The sequence below is a fragment of the Grammomys surdaster genome, unplaced genomic scaffold (genome assembly GCF_004785775.1).
Source record: "Grammomys surdaster isolate TR1022 unplaced genomic scaffold, NIH_TR_1.0 64, whole genome shotgun sequence".
NCBI lineage: Eukaryota > Metazoa > Chordata > Mammalia > Rodentia > Muridae > Grammomys > Grammomys surdaster.
This window is the reverse complement of record NW_021604566.1, coordinates 10,562,439-10,579,525: the sequence shown is the minus strand read 5'-3', so window position 1 is coordinate 10,579,525 and position 17,087 is coordinate 10,562,439. Positions and strand designations below refer to the sequence as shown.

The window sequence follows — 17,087 nt, the reverse complement described above, 5'->3', positions numbered from 1 at the left end:
AGCATTTTGTCCTGCTAGGTCAGAAAACAATGTTCTTAAAGCTGGATTTTCCTAGGACATCCATACAATAAATACATGAAGACTCATTATACTATAACCTTTAGATTTATGTCTATTCTTGAAATTCCTGATGATAAAAGTTTGTTTAAAAGTCCACATTTGAGAGCCAGGCATTGTAGTGAATATCTTTAATCTCAGCACTCGGGAGACAGACACAAGCTGATAAGTTCAAAGGCATCCTAGTCTACATAATACATTCTCAGAGAGCCAAGGCTACAGAGAGAGACTCTATCCATATGACGTATGCTGTAATCCCAGCACTAGAATGGAGGTAGGAGAATGAGAACTTCATGAACATTCACGGCTACGCAGCAAGTTTGAGGGCCAGCCTGGGCTCTACGAGACTGTCTAGAAAAGGTTTTGTTTTGTTTGTTTGTTTGTTTGTTTGTTTTTTGGATAAAGAAAGAAAAGGAAATTTAAAAGGACAAATTAGCCAGGCGGTGGCACACGACTTTAATCCTGGCACTTGGGAGGCAGAGGCAGTCGGATTTCTGAGTTCAAGGCCAGCCTGGTCTACAGTGAGTTCCAGGACAGCCAGGGCTATACAGAAAAACCCTGCCTCGAAAAACAAAAACAAAAAAATACAAATTAAAAAATAATACTCTGCATTTGTAAGTTGCATTTACAACTTCAGGAATGCATTGATATGATAAAAACCAACAACTACTAAGGCTTGAAGATACACTCCTTTAATCTCAGCACTTCTGAAGAAGACACAGGGTCAGCCTGGTCTACAGAGTTCCAGAACAGTCAGGGCTACACAGAGAAACCCTGTCTCAAAAAATCCAAGGGGGCCTGGGGGCTAACAAAAATGCATGTTCCACACACATGTGGAGGGCAGAGAACACCTGGTGGGAGGTGACTCTCTCTTTCCACTTTGTGGGTCTCCAGCTTCAGATTTAAGTCATCAGGCACTTTTACCTGCTAAGCCATCTCATTGCCCCCAAACCACCCAATCCTAACATTTCTGTACATGTCTCTTGTTTCTTTATTCACTGTTAGCCCAGTAAAGTCAATCCCAAAGCCCTGCCAATAGTTCTATTTAAGCTCATGGAAGAATTCCTGATATGCATGCTAAGTTTCCGTTGTCTATTGTATTATAATATCTTGTTTTTCATCTCTATCAGTTTATATCTTCCTTTGGCTGGCTGGGCTAAGGGTTCCTCAGTCTTGTTAGCCTTACTCACAGAGCCAGCTCCTTGTCTTATTGGCTCTTCACATTGGTCTTCTGACCTCTGTTGCCCTGATTGCAACTCTTCCTTTTTACTCTACTGGGTTTTGCTTTGTTCTTGGTTTTCTAAGACCCTGAGATGCATCGCCAGGCTGTCTGAGAACTCTCTGGGTTTTTGAACATAAGAACTCATAGCTATCTATACATTTTTCAGAACTGCTTTTGCTATATTTCACATATGCTAATAGATTGTATCTACATTTTAAACTTGATTCTTGAAGCTTTTAAACATCTCTCCCTGTATCTCCAGTGCTCTACTCACAATACCAAAAAGCCACTGTTCATTGTCTACATGCCCTGTATTTTCGCACTTTTTTTTTTTGGTTCTTCGAGACAGGGTTTCTCTGTATAGCCCTGGCTGTCCTGGAACTCACTCTGTAGACCAGGCTGGCCTTGAACTCAGAAATCCGCCTGCCTCTGCCTCTGCCTCCCAAGTGCTAGGATTAAAGGCGTGCGCCACCACAGCCCAGCTCTTTTTTTTTTTTTTTTTTAAATACAAGGTCATCTTACTACTTAGCCCAGGATGGTCACAAACTCATAAACCTCTTACTTATCCTCTCAGGTACTGAGGTGACAGGCATGTACTGACATGGCCTGTTAAAATAGTTCACTGAGAATGGGGCTGATGAGTTGGATGTTGAAGTTCTGACAAGGAAGGGGGACTTAATGGTGACTGTGGCTGTGAACCTGACCAAGGTGAGCAATACATAAGAGTTCAAAGAGACTGAGCTAGTGCATAGATTGACGGGTGATGAGGAACACCGTCTTACATAAAGCAAGTGTAGAAAGGCATCAGTGGACAGACACAATCCAGAACCAAGCAGTAGAAGCTGTGGGTAACTGCTCTGGGGATAAAAAGTTAAGAACTACCTATTTTCAGATGAGAATTAAGGCCAGAAACTTTATTAAAATTGGCAAGGGGGATTTGAGAAAGAGAAGAAAGCCAGAATATGCTTTAATATCTTCTGGGTATAAAGATGAAGAAAGGGCAAAGGATTAGGGTCTATAGAGACAGTCAACCCAGAATGAAGGCAAGGGACCAAATCTAAGTGTACAAGAGGTAGTAGCTCAGGCTGGAGAGATGGCTCAGTAGTTAAGAGCACTGGCTGCTCTTCCAGAGGTCCTGAGTTCAATTTCCAGCAGCCACATGGTGCCTCACAACCATCTGTAAAGGAATCTGATGCCTTCTTCTGGTATGCAGGTATACACGCAGATAGAGCACTCATATTCATAAAATAAATAAATAAATCTTTAAAAAAGAAATGCTCAAACTCCTATGAAATGATTGCCAGCCAATGGCTCAATGAGGCTTCAAACCCTACAAAGACAAGCTCTAGAGTAAAGTGATTTTAGTCTTGACTTTGCCCTCTGATAGTTACATAGGCCTAGGGCTTCCGACTCTCATAAGTGAACAAAGTCTGAATTTTTAAAACACTTTTAAGTGTCCAGTGATGAGAAGCATGTAAAAGCACTCTACAAACAGAAGCCATAATTTATTTTTGAATAATAAACATGTTTCTCTCACCACAGTCTGCTGATGAAAAGGTAACTCAAACCCTGCATAATGGTGCTCTTATAGTTGGGAAGTAACGGGGAGAGGGTCAGTTCAAGCTACATAGTGAGTTTATGGCTACCCTGGACTACATGAGACTGTCTCACAACCCTGCCCCCAAAAGAAAACACAAATCAATACAACAATCAAAAGCAATTTTTCTGTCAAAAATACACCTCTCCCCAAGGTTCTGTTTTTCCTGTATAAAGTGGGGAGGGGGCTGGGATCACCTTGCCACAGCATCCATGTGCAAGTCAGAGGGCAACCCTGTGGAATTGGTTCTCTTTCCTTCTCTATGTGAGTTCTGGATTTGAAGCCAAGATATCTGTGCTGCAAATGCCCAGCCTTCGCTAGCTGAGCCATTTCCCAGCCCCTATCCCCAACCCAGCAGTTCTGTTTCAAGGGATTTATTCCACAGAACCGTTTCTTTGTTTCTTTGTGTAAGAATGTTCATTATTGCGAGCTGCAATAGTGATCGGGATGTAAAGTGAATAATTTTTTTTTAAAAAATGTTCATTGTTATGAAATACTTGTAAAATGAAAAACCTGGACCCAATATCAATTAGAACTGTATAGGTTATACCACCCGTGGCCAAAATAACAGGAAAAATTTGTGGAAGAAAGAAAATACCGGATGTACTTAAAAGTACAGGAAGTAGGTAGAAAATAAGCCTGTGTCTCAGGGATGGGTCAGTGAAATGCACCAAAATGTAATTTCAAAAACACAGAGAATGGTTTTTAAAGGGTAACAACAAAAGTTTTACGAAACATTATTCGAACATTTAATTAATAGGGATTACGTATGCACACTGACAGACAAACAATCTAAGACCTGAGATTGTTTTGTTTCAAGGAACATAATAGCCTAAGACGGCTTGCCAAGTTGCTTGCATTTGTCCCTATGGTTTCCCAGGCGTTTATGACTCCAAAGGGGCTAGATGATCAGTATGGATGACATGAAACAGTCTACGTGACCAACACAATTATTTCCTCGTTCCTCTAGATTATAATAAAAATAAAAAATATGCCCACAAATATAAGCACATCAGAAATGATACAAAACAGAATTGGCGATGTAGGGAGTTCTGATCCAGCTGGAGACAGCTGGAGAAAGAGCACCACATGCTAGTCAAAGGAAGTAAACACATCTCTGCTCCCAACCTTAGTTAAGCTCTAGGAGAGATGCAGGGTCAACTTGTAAAGCTGTGTCCAGTAAACTCAAGGGTCCTTTGCTTGTACAGAACCTAAGAGGTGTGAAAAGAATATTCAGCGTTTCATTCTCATTTCTTGCCACCTGACCCCACAAATGGTGCCGGCTTAGGTCCTCATGCCCAAGCCATGCTGTTGAAGTGCCTTGAGGACACCTTTGGAGTGTCCCACGTGGCTCTCTAAACATCAGTTTCCCCTTCGTGAAGACAGCCCTTCCTGCCTCCAGCCTGGAGCCCTGGCTCCCCGCACTCACCGTCCTCGCAGCTGCACAGAGGAGATGGGCTTCTTCAAGTGCCGGACCCACGGCACCAAGGAGGACGTCTCGGCCAGCGGGGGAAGCGGGCAGCGCGGGAGCCAGCGGCGGCCGTGGGTGGACGCGAGCTCTCGGCCGAGGCTGGCCGCGTCTCTGGGCTGTCCACCGCGGCGGGGCGGGGCGGCCGGCAGCCTTCTCGAACTGGCACCACTCTCAGGGCGAGCATGCTCGGCGGCCGGCAGCCCGGCGACGCTCCGAGCTCTGCCGCCGCTCAGCACGGCCCGGTCCAGCCGGGGCCAGCGAGCGCTCGCAGCTGCCGCCCCGCCTGCCCGGTACGCCGTTGGTTGCTAGGCGCCCGTAGCCTGGGGCCGCCCAGCTGAGCTAGGCGGGTACCGCAGCAAAAGACCCGACGTTAGGATAGTGGGCCAGGATGGATGTTGGGATGGCTGAGAGAGCAGGGAAGAAACCCCAGTATGAAGCCAGGGTGTATGCCTGGATGGTTAGAAGACCGCTTAAACTGTTGCCACCTTTGGGTCACTTCTGAGAGGGGAGCTATGAAAAAACAAAGCTGTCTTGTTACTCTTCAATGGGTAGGGGTGAGAATGGACAGCTGGACAGAGGGGAGTTTGTCTACCTAGGCCACTGGCACATCAGCTGATATCAGTGTCATTTTTCAGGTTCAATGTAACTAGATTGTTTCAAGTATTTTGTGGAAAGTGTGTCCCCTTCCTACCTTGGAAGTCTAGCACCTGCACCTACTTAGTACAATCTCAACATGAGCGTGCCTCACACTGCTTAACACAGAGAACACCAGAACTAAAGTTCCCTGGTTAAGAAAGCCAATTCAGATTAGATCCAGGCCGTAATACCAGGGTAGAGAAAGCTAACCCGTCAAGTAAAACTGGAGACGATGGAGCGGGGCTAGGGAGTGGGGTGTCTAGACCTTTTGGTGGAGTGTTTTCCTAACATGTTTCAGGCCCCGGGTTTGGTGCTTAGCATCACATAAAGAGGACATGGTGTGGTGGAGGCAGGAGGGTCAGTCCAAGGTCATCACAGTAAGTTCAAGGCTAGTCTAGGAAGCAAGCAATCCTTGCCTCCAATAAAAACACATATACCTATACTTTATATAACTAAATGAATTCGTGAAAAAGTAAGAATAAAGAGATATATTTAGGATTGGATTGCATACTAACTAGTAGAACTTAAGACAGGGGTGGAATTAGAAAATTTGTCTGAAGTCCATCTCAAAACCAACTACAAATTCAGTTCTGGGGTTGCATAGTGGAGAATCTGATAGAAGAGATTATATGGATTAAACAATATACCAGTATTCAAACATTTATGATTAAAAGGTTTTCTTTTACATGCCCTCTTGGCTCTTGTACCCTACAGATTCTGCCTTTCCACACTGTTCTTTTGCTGCATATCTAAAACTCTATTTTTTTCTTCTTTCTTTTCAAAGTTCTACTGCTGAGAAATTCAAGATCAAGGTGAAGACAGGGTCATTGTTTGGTGAGGATTTTCTTTCAAAAAGATTCTTGAACACTGCATCCCTCCAGAGAGACAAATGTCAGATGGAGAAGGGTGAAAAACAAGTGTCGAATTATACGGCACTGATCCCATCCATGAGGATGACACTCTTAACCTAATCACAACCAATCTCATTGGACCTTTAAACATGAAATTGTGCATTAAGTTTCAACATGAACCCAAACAGAGGGAGCCAATTCTAGAAAATGTATCTCTTACTACTTGCCAATGACACAATAATATCCAGGGAGGATACTGTATTTTACTGTTTTAACATCTCTCCTTAAAGTGCTTGTTTTGTTATTTTTTGGTGTTTTGAGACAAGGTTTCACAGTGTAGCCTTGGCTGTTCTTAGAACTCACCCTGTAGATCAGGCTGGCCAGGAACTCTATGAGTTCCAAAGATCAGCACTGCCTCTGCAGGTGCTGGGATTAAAGGCATCCACAATCCCCACCCAGACTAAAGTCTTTTTTTTTTAATTATTTATTTATTTTATGTATATGAGTACACTGTAGCTGTCTTCAGACACACCAGAAGAGGGCATCAGATTTCATCACAGATGACTGTGAGCCACCATGTGGTTGCTGGGAATTGAACTCAGGACCTCCGGAAGAGCAGTCAGTGCTCTTAACCGCTGAACCATCTCTCCAGCCCCCAGACTAAAGTCTTTTAAAATGTGTGTCTGTGTGTATATGTGTGTGTATTGGGGGGGGGAAGGGAGGGAGAGGGAGAGGGAGATGAGGGGGAGAGGGGGAGAGGAGGAGAGGGGGAGAGGGAGAGGGAGAGAGGGGGAAGGAGAGGAGAGGGAGAGAGAGAGAGAGGGAGAGGGAGAGGGGGGAGGAGAGGAGCATATGTCAGAGAGCAAGTAAGTTTGGTCAGAAAACAAGCATGGCTGTTATCTACCTTATTTGAGACAAGGTCTATGTTATTTATTGATTGTCTACACTAGACTAGCTGGCCTTCAAGATTCTGTGGACTCTGTGCTAAATATGCCTCTCACCCCTTGTAGGAACATAGCGATTGCAGACATATTCTATCCTGTACAGTTTTTACGTGGGTTCTAGGGCTTCCAGGCCTCATAGTTGGTAATTAACTCACTGAGCCATCTCCCTAACAAGTCTTTATCCACATCCAAGCCAGAATAAATGACAAAGGGAAAATATGAAAATAATTCACATAAAAAATAGCAAACACATTTACCTAGACCTTTAACAGAATGGAAAATTAAACTCTTCTAGCCAGAAAAGGTTTTTCTCATTTAAAAACAAAACAAGTGACTCTATGTAAAAGGCAATGGGTATCTAATACCTTCCACATACACCATAACTATCCTAACAATTACTAACATGTCACACTTGAGGACAACTCACTCATGGAGCACACATGTAATCTCAGCATGTTTCAAGGCCAGCCTGGGTTAAACTTTTTTATTTTTTTAAGTAAGTTAGAGATGGTAAGATGACTCATTATGTAGAAGCCCTTTCCAAAGCCCAATGACCTGAGTTCCATCCATCAGTGATGCCACAAGATAACAGGAAAGGAATCCCAGAGGTTTTCCTCTGCCCTCTACAGGTACACTGTGGCATGTGAACACAAAACACACACAATAAACACAGTACTTGAAAACAGTAAATTGGGTGGTGGTAGGCAGCAAATGGGTAAAAGTGTTTTAGATGCAGGCTTGATGATCTGAGGCCCATTCCTAGAGTTGTAATAAAGGAGAACCAACTCCACATGGTTGTCCTCTTCCTTCCACATACACACTTCAACACCCACATACATACACATGATGTACACACACACACACACACACACACACAAACAAACACGCATAACACAAAGTTTAAAATAATTGATTTAGTGGCCAGGCAGTGGTGGCACACGCCTTTAATCCCAGCACTTGGGAGGCAGAAGCAGGCGCATCTCTGAGTTCGAGAGTTCAAGGCTAGCCTGGTCTACAGAGTGAGTTCCAGGACAGCCAGGGCTGCACAGAGAAACCCTGTCTCGAAAAACCAATAAAATATAAAATAAAATAAAATAAAATAAAATAAAATAAAATAAAATAAAATAAAATAAGAGTAATTGATTTAATGGAAAACTATTCAAATGAAACTCATAATTATTTTACCTTGTGTCTTAAGAGACTTTATTAGTAGAAATCTCTACCTCTAACTTCCTTCGTAAAATTTTCCAAATTATACATGTTCCTACAACATGTTCTATTATTATGTACCATTACCCCATATGTACCTCTGCCCTATAGTTTTATATATGTGTACATAGATGCATATGTACATGCACATGTATACACAGATCCACACTTCATGTTCTACATCTGTGGTGGTTTGAATATGCTTGGCCATGGGAAGTGGCACTATTTGGAGATGTGGCCTTCTGGAATAGGTGCAGCTTTGTTGGAGGAAGTGTGTCACTGTGTAGGTGTGCTTTGAGGGCTCCTAGTGTTCAGGCTCTACCCAGAGTGGAAGGGACCCTCCTTCTGGCTGCCCGTGGATGGTAGTCTCTTTCTGGATACCTTCCGATCAAGGTATAGAACTCTCAGCTCTTCTGGCACTGTGTTTACCTGCATGTTGCCATGCTTCTTGCCATAATGGACTAAAAACTTTGAAACTGCAAGCCAGCCCCAATTAAATGGTTTGTTTCTAAGAGTTGCCTTGGTTATGATGTCTCTTCACAGCAATAAAACCCAAACTAAGACCACTTCTTATCCTCACACGCCCACCAAATACCCAATAAAGACAGTGTGCTAGCTACTGGAGTCTTGAAATTTTAAATGCTACTGTTCTAAAGAGTAGATTCATTGGATTGTCAGCAGGCACTGAGAGCTTTATACTGTGGTCACTAACAGGTCTCAAGTAGATAGATTGTTCCAGTAGGTGCTAGTGATCTGAGAGCACTGGGGTGCTGCTTTTAAGGGAGAATCAAAAGCATTCAAGAATGTAGGGATATCTTGAATCTGTTTGGGAAAGACCATGAACCAGGAGAGAAGGTAGATGAGGAAAGGCTGGACGCTTTGGTGCTTGATATCAGGACTGGAAATGGTTTTTGTTCTTTTCTTGGCAAAAGTAAATTCGGGGCAGACATTGGTAACTGGACTGATGACTTCTTCAGCCATTCAGCTTTATCAAGATTTTTTTTTTTTTTTAAAGAGAAAGATTATCTGGTGCTCACTTGAAGGTAGGAGACTTGGAATATGTCCACAAAGCCCTTTCACATGTCTCCTTCCACCGTGCGCTCTCGGGAGCAAACTCAGGCTGCCGGGCTTGGTAACATGAGACTTTACCTGCTGAGCCAACTTGCCCAGGGAAGGGACTACAGATGTCATGTCTTAATCCTGACAATGCAATGAAGAGGAAGCAATGTGTGAAATTGCTCTGGGCTGTCAAAATTAAAACTTGCCAAAATTATTATTATTATTATTTTGGTTTGGTTTTTTGAGACAGGGTTTCTCTGTGTAGCTCTGGCTGTCCTGGAACTCACTCTGTAGACCAGGCTAGCCTCGAACTCTCGAACTCAGAAATCCGCCTGCCTCTGCCTCCCAAGTGCTGGGATTAAAGGCATGCACCACCATTGCCCAGCTGCCAAAATTAATTTAATAAAGGATTTGAACTTTCACAAGAGTGGTCAACACCCTTGTGCTGCTTTGGAGTGCAGCATCAATTTTCCAAAAACAAAATTAAAACATGCTTGGGCAAAGTCAGGTGACAACATTCTAGGTAATGTTCAATAAAGTAAACGTGACAGAAAAGGAGGTACAAAGCTTAGTAAGTACCCTTAGATACATCCACTGAATGTATATGAATCATGAGCATGTGAATTGGTTAGCTTTTAAAGATCAAATACAAACGAACAATTTTAAGTTTTCTTTTGTCTTAAGTCTTTCTACTGCAGTGCTAAGCATAATGATCAAAAGCAACATGGGAAGGAAAGGGTTTACTTCATGCAGGAGGGACTGATGCAGATGTCATGGAGGTTGCCACTTTCTGACTTATTCGGCCTTTTAAAAATATATAAACCGGTCAGGCGGTGGTGGCACACGCCTTTAATCCCAGCACTTGGGAAACAGAGGCAGGCGGATTTCTGAGTTCCAGAGTTCAAGGCTAGCCTGGTCTACAGAACAGCCAGGGCTACACAAGAGAAACCCTGTCTCGAAAAACAAACAAACAAACAAAAAAATCAAGGACCAAGTGCCCTAGGAGTGGCACTGACCACAGTGAACTAGGCACTCCCACATCTATCAAGAGGATGTACCACAAGCCAGCCTGGATGGCGAAAGGGCGTTTTTTAAATTGAGGATCCTTATTTTTAAAATGACTAGTATCAAGTTAACAAACCAGAACATAATTTTTTATTTACTTAAAATAACTTTTTACTGACTGATAATTAAAAATGTTGCCAGTTAATGCATTTATAGAAAAGGTTTATGTGTTAAGTGGCTACAATGAACCAAGAACTTTAATGCTATTTTAGAGTGGTCAAGAACTAAGCCATACACTGAGTTGCTAGGAAGAGCAACAGTTTCAGATGTGAGAAATGCTTCAAAAAGTTATTTTATGAAGATCTAGGTTTGGATATAGAGTACCCAGTGCTTCAGAATCAGATTACACTGACAAGGTAGTTTGTGAGTAAAAGGTCAGTCAGTATCCCTTGTGAAATTCTCATGCTCCAAATCCTGGAGTCTGTGAATATATAGAATGAGATTGCAGATGTGTTTAAATTAAGGACATTGAGGTAGAGAAATCATCTTGGTGTATTCCAGTGGCCCAATGTCACAGGAGATCTTAAGGAAAGTTGTGTCCAGTGAAATGGCTCAGCAGGTAAAGGGGCTTGCCACCAACCCTGATGACCAAGTTCAACTACTGGGACCTTCATAAATACAAAATAAAGGCTACTTTAATTTTTAAAAATTTACAGGTATGGGTGGTTTGTCTGTCCATGTACCACATACATGCTTGGTATCCTCCTAGAGGCCAAGACTGGAGTTACAGATGGCTATGAGCTGCCAAATGGACACTGGGAATTGAATGTCTTCTGGAAGAGCATCTAGTGCTCTTAACCACTGAATCTCTTCTGTTCCCTTTGGTTTTTAAATGAAGACACAAAGGTGGATCAGTTTCCATTTTTATAGGCAACCTGTTTCCCTCAGAATCATAAGTAGATCTTGATATGACCCAGTGAAACCAATGCTGGGCTTTTGATTTCCACACCTGTTTCTGCCTGTTCAATAAACAAGAACAGAAGCTATTTTCTATTTTTGACTGTTGGACTAGCTAATTTTCTGTTCAAGCTACATTACCAAGTAGCCTTAGACAACCAGAAACGTAACCTTCATTAATAGCTGTAGCATTGCCAACTTTCTGCAAATCTTCCCACCCACTAGATCTGAGTGTCTGACCTCTACCATCAACTCCACATGAGCAGTCTGCAAAAGATAGCCGTTCTCGCCTTTCTTCTTCCCAGGTATTCCTACATACCTACCCATACTTATCTTGCTCAAAGACTTCATTTGGGTGATAAATCCATGGACTGAAAGCACACCATTATGATGGTAGGTAGCAGCACTGATCCATCACTACTCACCCTCCCCCCCAAAAAAAAGCTGAAAGGCTCCAGCAGCTGGGATATGCCTACACTTCAAGGTAGTAGACAAAGACAGAAACACTGGCAGATGCCTTAGAGATCAAGAGCTTACTGCTCTTGTAGTGGACTGAAGTTCAGTCCTCAGGACCTTCCATGTTGCTCAAATCGAACTTTTTTTTTTTTCCTGGTTTTTCGAGAGGGTTTCTCTGTGTAGTTCTGGCTGTCCTGGAACTCACTCTGTAGACCAGGCTGGCCTCGAACTCAGAAATCCGCCTGCCTCTGCCTCCCAAGTGCTGGGATTAAAGGCGTGCGCCACCACCGCCCGACTCAAAGCGAACCTTTAACTCCACTCACAAGCATACATATGTAGCATGGAATTCAGAGATTCACGTTTATCTGAAAAGCTGAGATTAAAGGTACAAAGCACCACACCTGGCTTAATGTTTTTATGAACTATCTGGAGAGGAATCCAGATTATCCAGGACCATCAACACTAAAAATCAATCCCTAACACGTGATGAGAACCCTTTGCCAGCAGTACCCAACTCATTTCCTTGACATTGCACTCAAAACTTTTGGCACAATAAGAAAAAACAACAAAAAATACATTTACTGTTTTATATCTCCTGAAGTAAGCAGTTAATGGTTGATGGGGGGGGGAGTCATATCCTTTAGTGGTATAAGCCACTGGTAAACTGCCCTTTATCAGGGTAGGTTAAGCCCCACATACCCGAGTTCATGTAGGTAATCTAACTAAATGAGTGGGTAACAGAAAGTAATATGCAAAAGTGCAAGGACTTGTTACGAAGGGGTTTAGTTGGACAAGATGGGAAGACAACATGCTTAAAACAAAAAAACCCAAGCTTTTAGTCCATCTCACTACAACTGCCTAAGATGCTAATACGATACTTATGTATTTAAAATATGTTAAAAGGTACTTGTAGTAAGAAGGCAGTGGTGGTGCACGCCTTTAATCCCAGCACCTGGGAGGCAGAGGCAGGCAGATTTCTGAGTTCGAGGCCAGCCTGGTCTACAGAGTGAGTTCCAGGACAGCCAGGGCTACTCAGAGAAACCCTGTCTCAAAAAACAAAAATAAACAAAATTCTTGTAGGGCTGGAGTGATAGCTCAGTGATTAAGAGCACTGACTGTTCTTCCAAAGGTCCTGAGTTCCCAGTAACCACATGGTGACTCACAACCATCTGCAATGTGATCTGATGCCCTCTTCTGGTGTGTCTAAAGACAAGTACAGTGTACTCATATACGTAAAATAGTAACTCTTAACAAAAAAAGTCCTTGTATCGCCTAAGGGCTAGAGATGGTTCAGCAGTGAAGTACAGTGGCTGTTCTTCCAGAAGCCGTGAGTCTCGATGCCCACATGGTAGCTCACAATAATCAGTAACCCCAGTTCCAGCAGCATGTGGCAAAATATCCATGTACATAAAAAATAACTAAAGATGGGGCAGAAAATTAGAATGTACTCATACGTAGGTGGCCAACAAGTCTAAGCCTGAGATAGAACTTTAGCAGCAAATGTACATGTCTTTACCATTTTCCTAGAAATCATAATCATGCTTATTTTCATTCACTCAGCATAGCTTATATTAAAAAACCCCCTCTTCTCAGATCATCTTTCACAAACCATAAACTGGAACTTTGTACATTATAGGCTGTTGATCTGACTGAACACTTGAGGATTAGCCACTAGAATGGTAAGCAGGCCAGAGGCAGGCCAACAAAGACTCCAACACATTTCAAATTTGCCAAGCTGTGACTGTTTATTAACTGACCAGATTACAAAAATACCACGGGCAACACCTGAAAGGGAAAAACACACAAGTTAGAGACTGTCCTCCAAGTTACAAGTCAGCATCAGTTGTAAAGGAGCATACTTTCATTAAAGACAGATATCCCGGAGTTATAAATGACACAACAAATCAGCATTCAACAGAAAAGCCTTCAATCAAGGTCTTGTGAACAAAGGTTAGACTACACAGAAAGTTTTGTGATTGCCAGAAATATGTAGGTTCTGTCTTAAAAAAATCAAAACAACAACAAAAAACAAACCAAAACTGTCTCACCTTAGTTCATCCGTCTAATAAGCCTGTTGATCTGGTCTTCCCTGTTGCCAGCGTCTCCACCTTCTACAAAGTGAGTTGTCTTCTTCTTCATTCCACCTCGTGGGGAAGATAGTTTGAAAGGCCACAGGAAGTTATTTGCTTCCTTGAAGCGTTTCCCAACTGTATAGATCTCATGAATTAGATCCTCCATGCAGATGATGCCAAATTTACCTGAAAAAATTTGAGTCCAAGATCAAGTTTTTAAAATTCTTCTAAACACAATCATGGGCAGTTTTAACTATCAAACAAAGATAAGCCAGGTGTGGTGGCATACGCCTTTAATCCTATCAGGTGGGAGGTGGACAAAGGCGATGTGAATCCAGGCCAGATGCAGAGAAATTTTGTCTCAAAAGTATACAAAGCTCTTTTCTTAAAAGCATTAAGGATTTAGGGGACAAGTATTGATTTGTCGTAAGTGAGGCCAGGCTAGGAATGGCTCAGGAGATGGAAGTGCTTGTTGCACAAGAGTAACGCCTAGAGTTCAGACCCAATGACCCAAGCCCCAACCTAAGACAAAGTGGGATTACACAGCCTGATTGTAATCCCAGCACACAGACAGACAGAACAGATAGCTATGCTGGAATGCAACTCTGGACTTTAGGGAGAATCTAGCCCCAGTGTGTCGTTTGGGCCACCACCCACATGCATAAAATAAAAGTGTAAGAAAAAAAGTGTGGTCAGAAAACATCCCTCTCTGAAAAAAAGCATAACTTACCAAGAGACCGAGCAATCAAGGAATTATCCGTCAAGGCAATCCGCTTCTTATTGATTTTGCCATAGCCTCGCTTGTAGATGAGCTCATTTACTGACTTCAGGTTGGGGTACCTGTAACAGGAAAATCAGGTAAGTGAGCTAGGACGTGTCTACAGTCATCTCACACGAAGCTAACGTACTAAACTGAAAACTCACCCCCATGCAATGTACGGTTCCACGATCCTCAGCATGTTAATGGAAGCCTTGTTGAGCTTAACAAAGGTGCCATTGAAGATCTGTCGAAGACGAAGGAGCTGCAGTACCTTGCGGACCTTTGGGCTTACTCCATTGATGCTGAACGAAGAGACCAAAGATTCACCCACTTTTACCGTGATTTTATTTAACAGAAAGCTAACCCACCACACAGTATGTGTGAGTCACTACCACCAGCTTGCCTCCCATCTTTTGATTCCTCACTGTTATACAATAAAAGATGACTGAATTTATTTATTTCTGTAGACATCTTTGTTCCAATAACTAACTATATTGTTTTTAAGCTCTTAGACAACTGCAGGACACTGAACTACCATGCAATCAGAGCAGACAGCTTAGGCACAGGTTTCACAAATACTCCCCCAGCAATAATTCCCGGCCCCCTTCCTAACTGCAGCCACACTACAGTCAACTCCTCAGCACCACCACTCCCAGAACACCATACAAAGTGAACTCACCCTCGGATTCTGATGACAAACGCCAATTTTGGTTCTGCAGGCACATAGAAGTTCCCAGCTTTCCTTGCCATCCGGGCCATCCGAATCTCAGTCCGGTACATCTGCCTGTACTCCTTGTGATAGTGCTTTGCCTTCTCATAGATGAGCTTCCTCCTTGCCTTTCGGAGCTGAAAAACCAACAGCCAGTTATTATCCGTAATACTTAGCTCTAAAACAGAGCGCAGCATCAGTTCCATAAAAGTGTCTTGCCTTGGCAGACATTTGAGAATGCCACACCAGGAAGCTCTCTTTAGCAGTCAGATAATCTGTTCTATCAGTATTATTAGTCTTATTCCACCACTCTCAGTCCCAATAAGCTCCCTAGCCCACTAAGGGCTCCAAAGTTCACTTACTGTCTTCAGGGCAAACGTCTTCCTCAGACGCTTCACCTTCAACTCTGCGAAATTCCTTCGCTTTTTCTTAAGGGTTTCTGGCACAGCCGGAACCTTCTTCTTAAGAGTTTTTGGCACAGTAGGAACCTTTTTCTTATGGGTTTCTGGCACACCGGCAACCTTCTTTTTCTTCTCTCTGTCGTTAGTAGAGGATATTGTTAGTATGTCAAGAAAACCTCCTGGTGATGTATCACACACACTAGGTGCTCAGTAGTACGTTGTTAAAACTGTCACCCACTCTAACCAGCAGCATCTTCGTCGCTCCCGCATGCTCTACTGCAGATGCAGAGTTCATGCTCATAGCTACACACCGCACTTAAAGGTAAACACATGTGGCACTAGAGACATTTATGCTTGCCGGGCAATGGTGGCACACGCCTTTAATCCCAGCACTTGGGAGGCAGAGGCAGGCGGATTTCTGAGTTCGAGGCTAGCCTGGTCTACAGAGTGAGTTCCAGGACAGCCAGGGCTACACAGAGAAACCCTGTCTCGAAAAACCAAAAAAGATTTATGCTTATTCCCGGTCATCAATCCTGGCCTGTAATACAAGCTGGTAACTCACACTTAAGAAATTGTTATTACACATTAATTTTTAGTGTTCCAGGAGTCAACTATCCTTGTCCAAATCAAGTTCCACATGCTGAAGGAGCTGCCGGTTGGCAGCCACAAAGGATCTCCTTCCAAGACTCCGGGGTATACATTCTACCGAAGAATGGACCTCCGCCCAAGTAGCCAGATCCGCAGTCTGCCCTCAGCTTGCCCTGGTATTGCCTAGGCCTCCGCGCGTAGGCCACCCGCACCCCCTCCTAGTATCACAGCGTCACAAACACCCAAACAGGCAGGCAGTGGTTCAGGCTACATTCAGACACAAGAAAAGTGAGACAAAATGCCTTTAGTTTCGGGGATGGAGAAGGATTCTAGGAAGAGGAGAATCGACTTACGGAACAGCCTCCATGGTTCCAGCCGGAAAAGGAGAGAAAGGTGGCGCATGCGCAGTCTCCTTAAAGGTCTGCGAGCGCGAAGACCCACGCCTTATAGCTGTCCTGAGATAAGCCGGAAAATAATCTAGAATTGAGAACTCACTTTGCAGGCGCAAAATTAACAACAGTTGGGCTTAGTCACGGCCAATCAACTTTATGGTAAAACTCATTAGAAAACAAATGCATGGAGCACATTTTTTTTTTTTTAATGACTAGAACGGGGACACCTTGTTAGCTCTGGGCTCAATTCCCCAGGTTGCGTTGACAACCTTAGCGACCAGCTCTGAGGAATCGTTGGATCCTAAAGACACATCCATGGGCGTGAACTACAAGTCCCAGCATGCATCACTCCATAACCCGCGGGGCTGGAGGGCGATGTTGACCGACACTCTGGGCAGCCTTCGCGGCCGTGATTCCTGTTAGGCTCACTAGAGTCTAAGGCTTCACGTCCCCAGCGGCTAGCTGAGATTTGAAATCACTGTCGGTCATCTCGGGCTCTCTGCGGCCCGTGGCCACGCTGCCCTGCTCCCCCACCTCGGCTGAGCTGCCGAGGTCCTTTTTCGCCCGACTGCCGGGCTGTCTTCCGCAGCGCCTGATTGCCGGCCGCGGGGTCCACAGTCCCTCGTTTGGCGAAAGGGGCGAGACCGGGAAGAGCGATGACCGAACGGTCGGAGGAGGATGGGGGGTTTCTCTGCTGCGGG

General features: G+C 43.7%; 1 protein-coding gene across 1 annotated transcript; it reads right to left on the bottom strand.

The window, feature by feature from the left end:
• Nucleotides 1-13,183: 13,183 nt before the first annotated feature.
• Nucleotides 13,184-16,386, bottom strand: Rpl7 (ribosomal protein L7). The gene is made up of 7 exons (XM_028769827.1): nucleotides 16,348-16,386; nucleotides 15,368-15,542; nucleotides 14,976-15,142; nucleotides 14,461-14,598; nucleotides 14,267-14,376; nucleotides 13,513-13,722; nucleotides 13,184-13,249 (listed from the first exon to the last, which is right to left on the bottom strand). The coding sequence occupies exons 1-6, from the start codon at nucleotides 16,359-16,361 to the stop codon at nucleotides 13,514-13,516; spliced, it is 813 nt and encodes a 270-aa protein (XP_028625660.1). The 5' UTR covers nucleotides 16,362-16,386; the 3' UTR covers nucleotides 13,184-13,249; nucleotide 13,513.
• Nucleotides 16,387-17,087: the final 701 nt, after the last annotated feature.

Excerpts from the sequence above, each read along its gene's own strand:
- Rpl7 (XM_028769827.1), bottom strand. Across the intron at positions 14,599-14,975 it reads TTTGTCATCAGAATCCGAGG|CATCAATGGAGTAAGCCCAA; the intron begins GTGAGTTCACTT and ends CTCTTCGTTCAG. Across the intron at positions 13,723-14,266 it reads CTTGATTGCTCGGTCTCTTG|GTAAATTTGGCATCATCTGC; the intron begins GTAAGTTATGCT and ends AAATTTTTTCAG.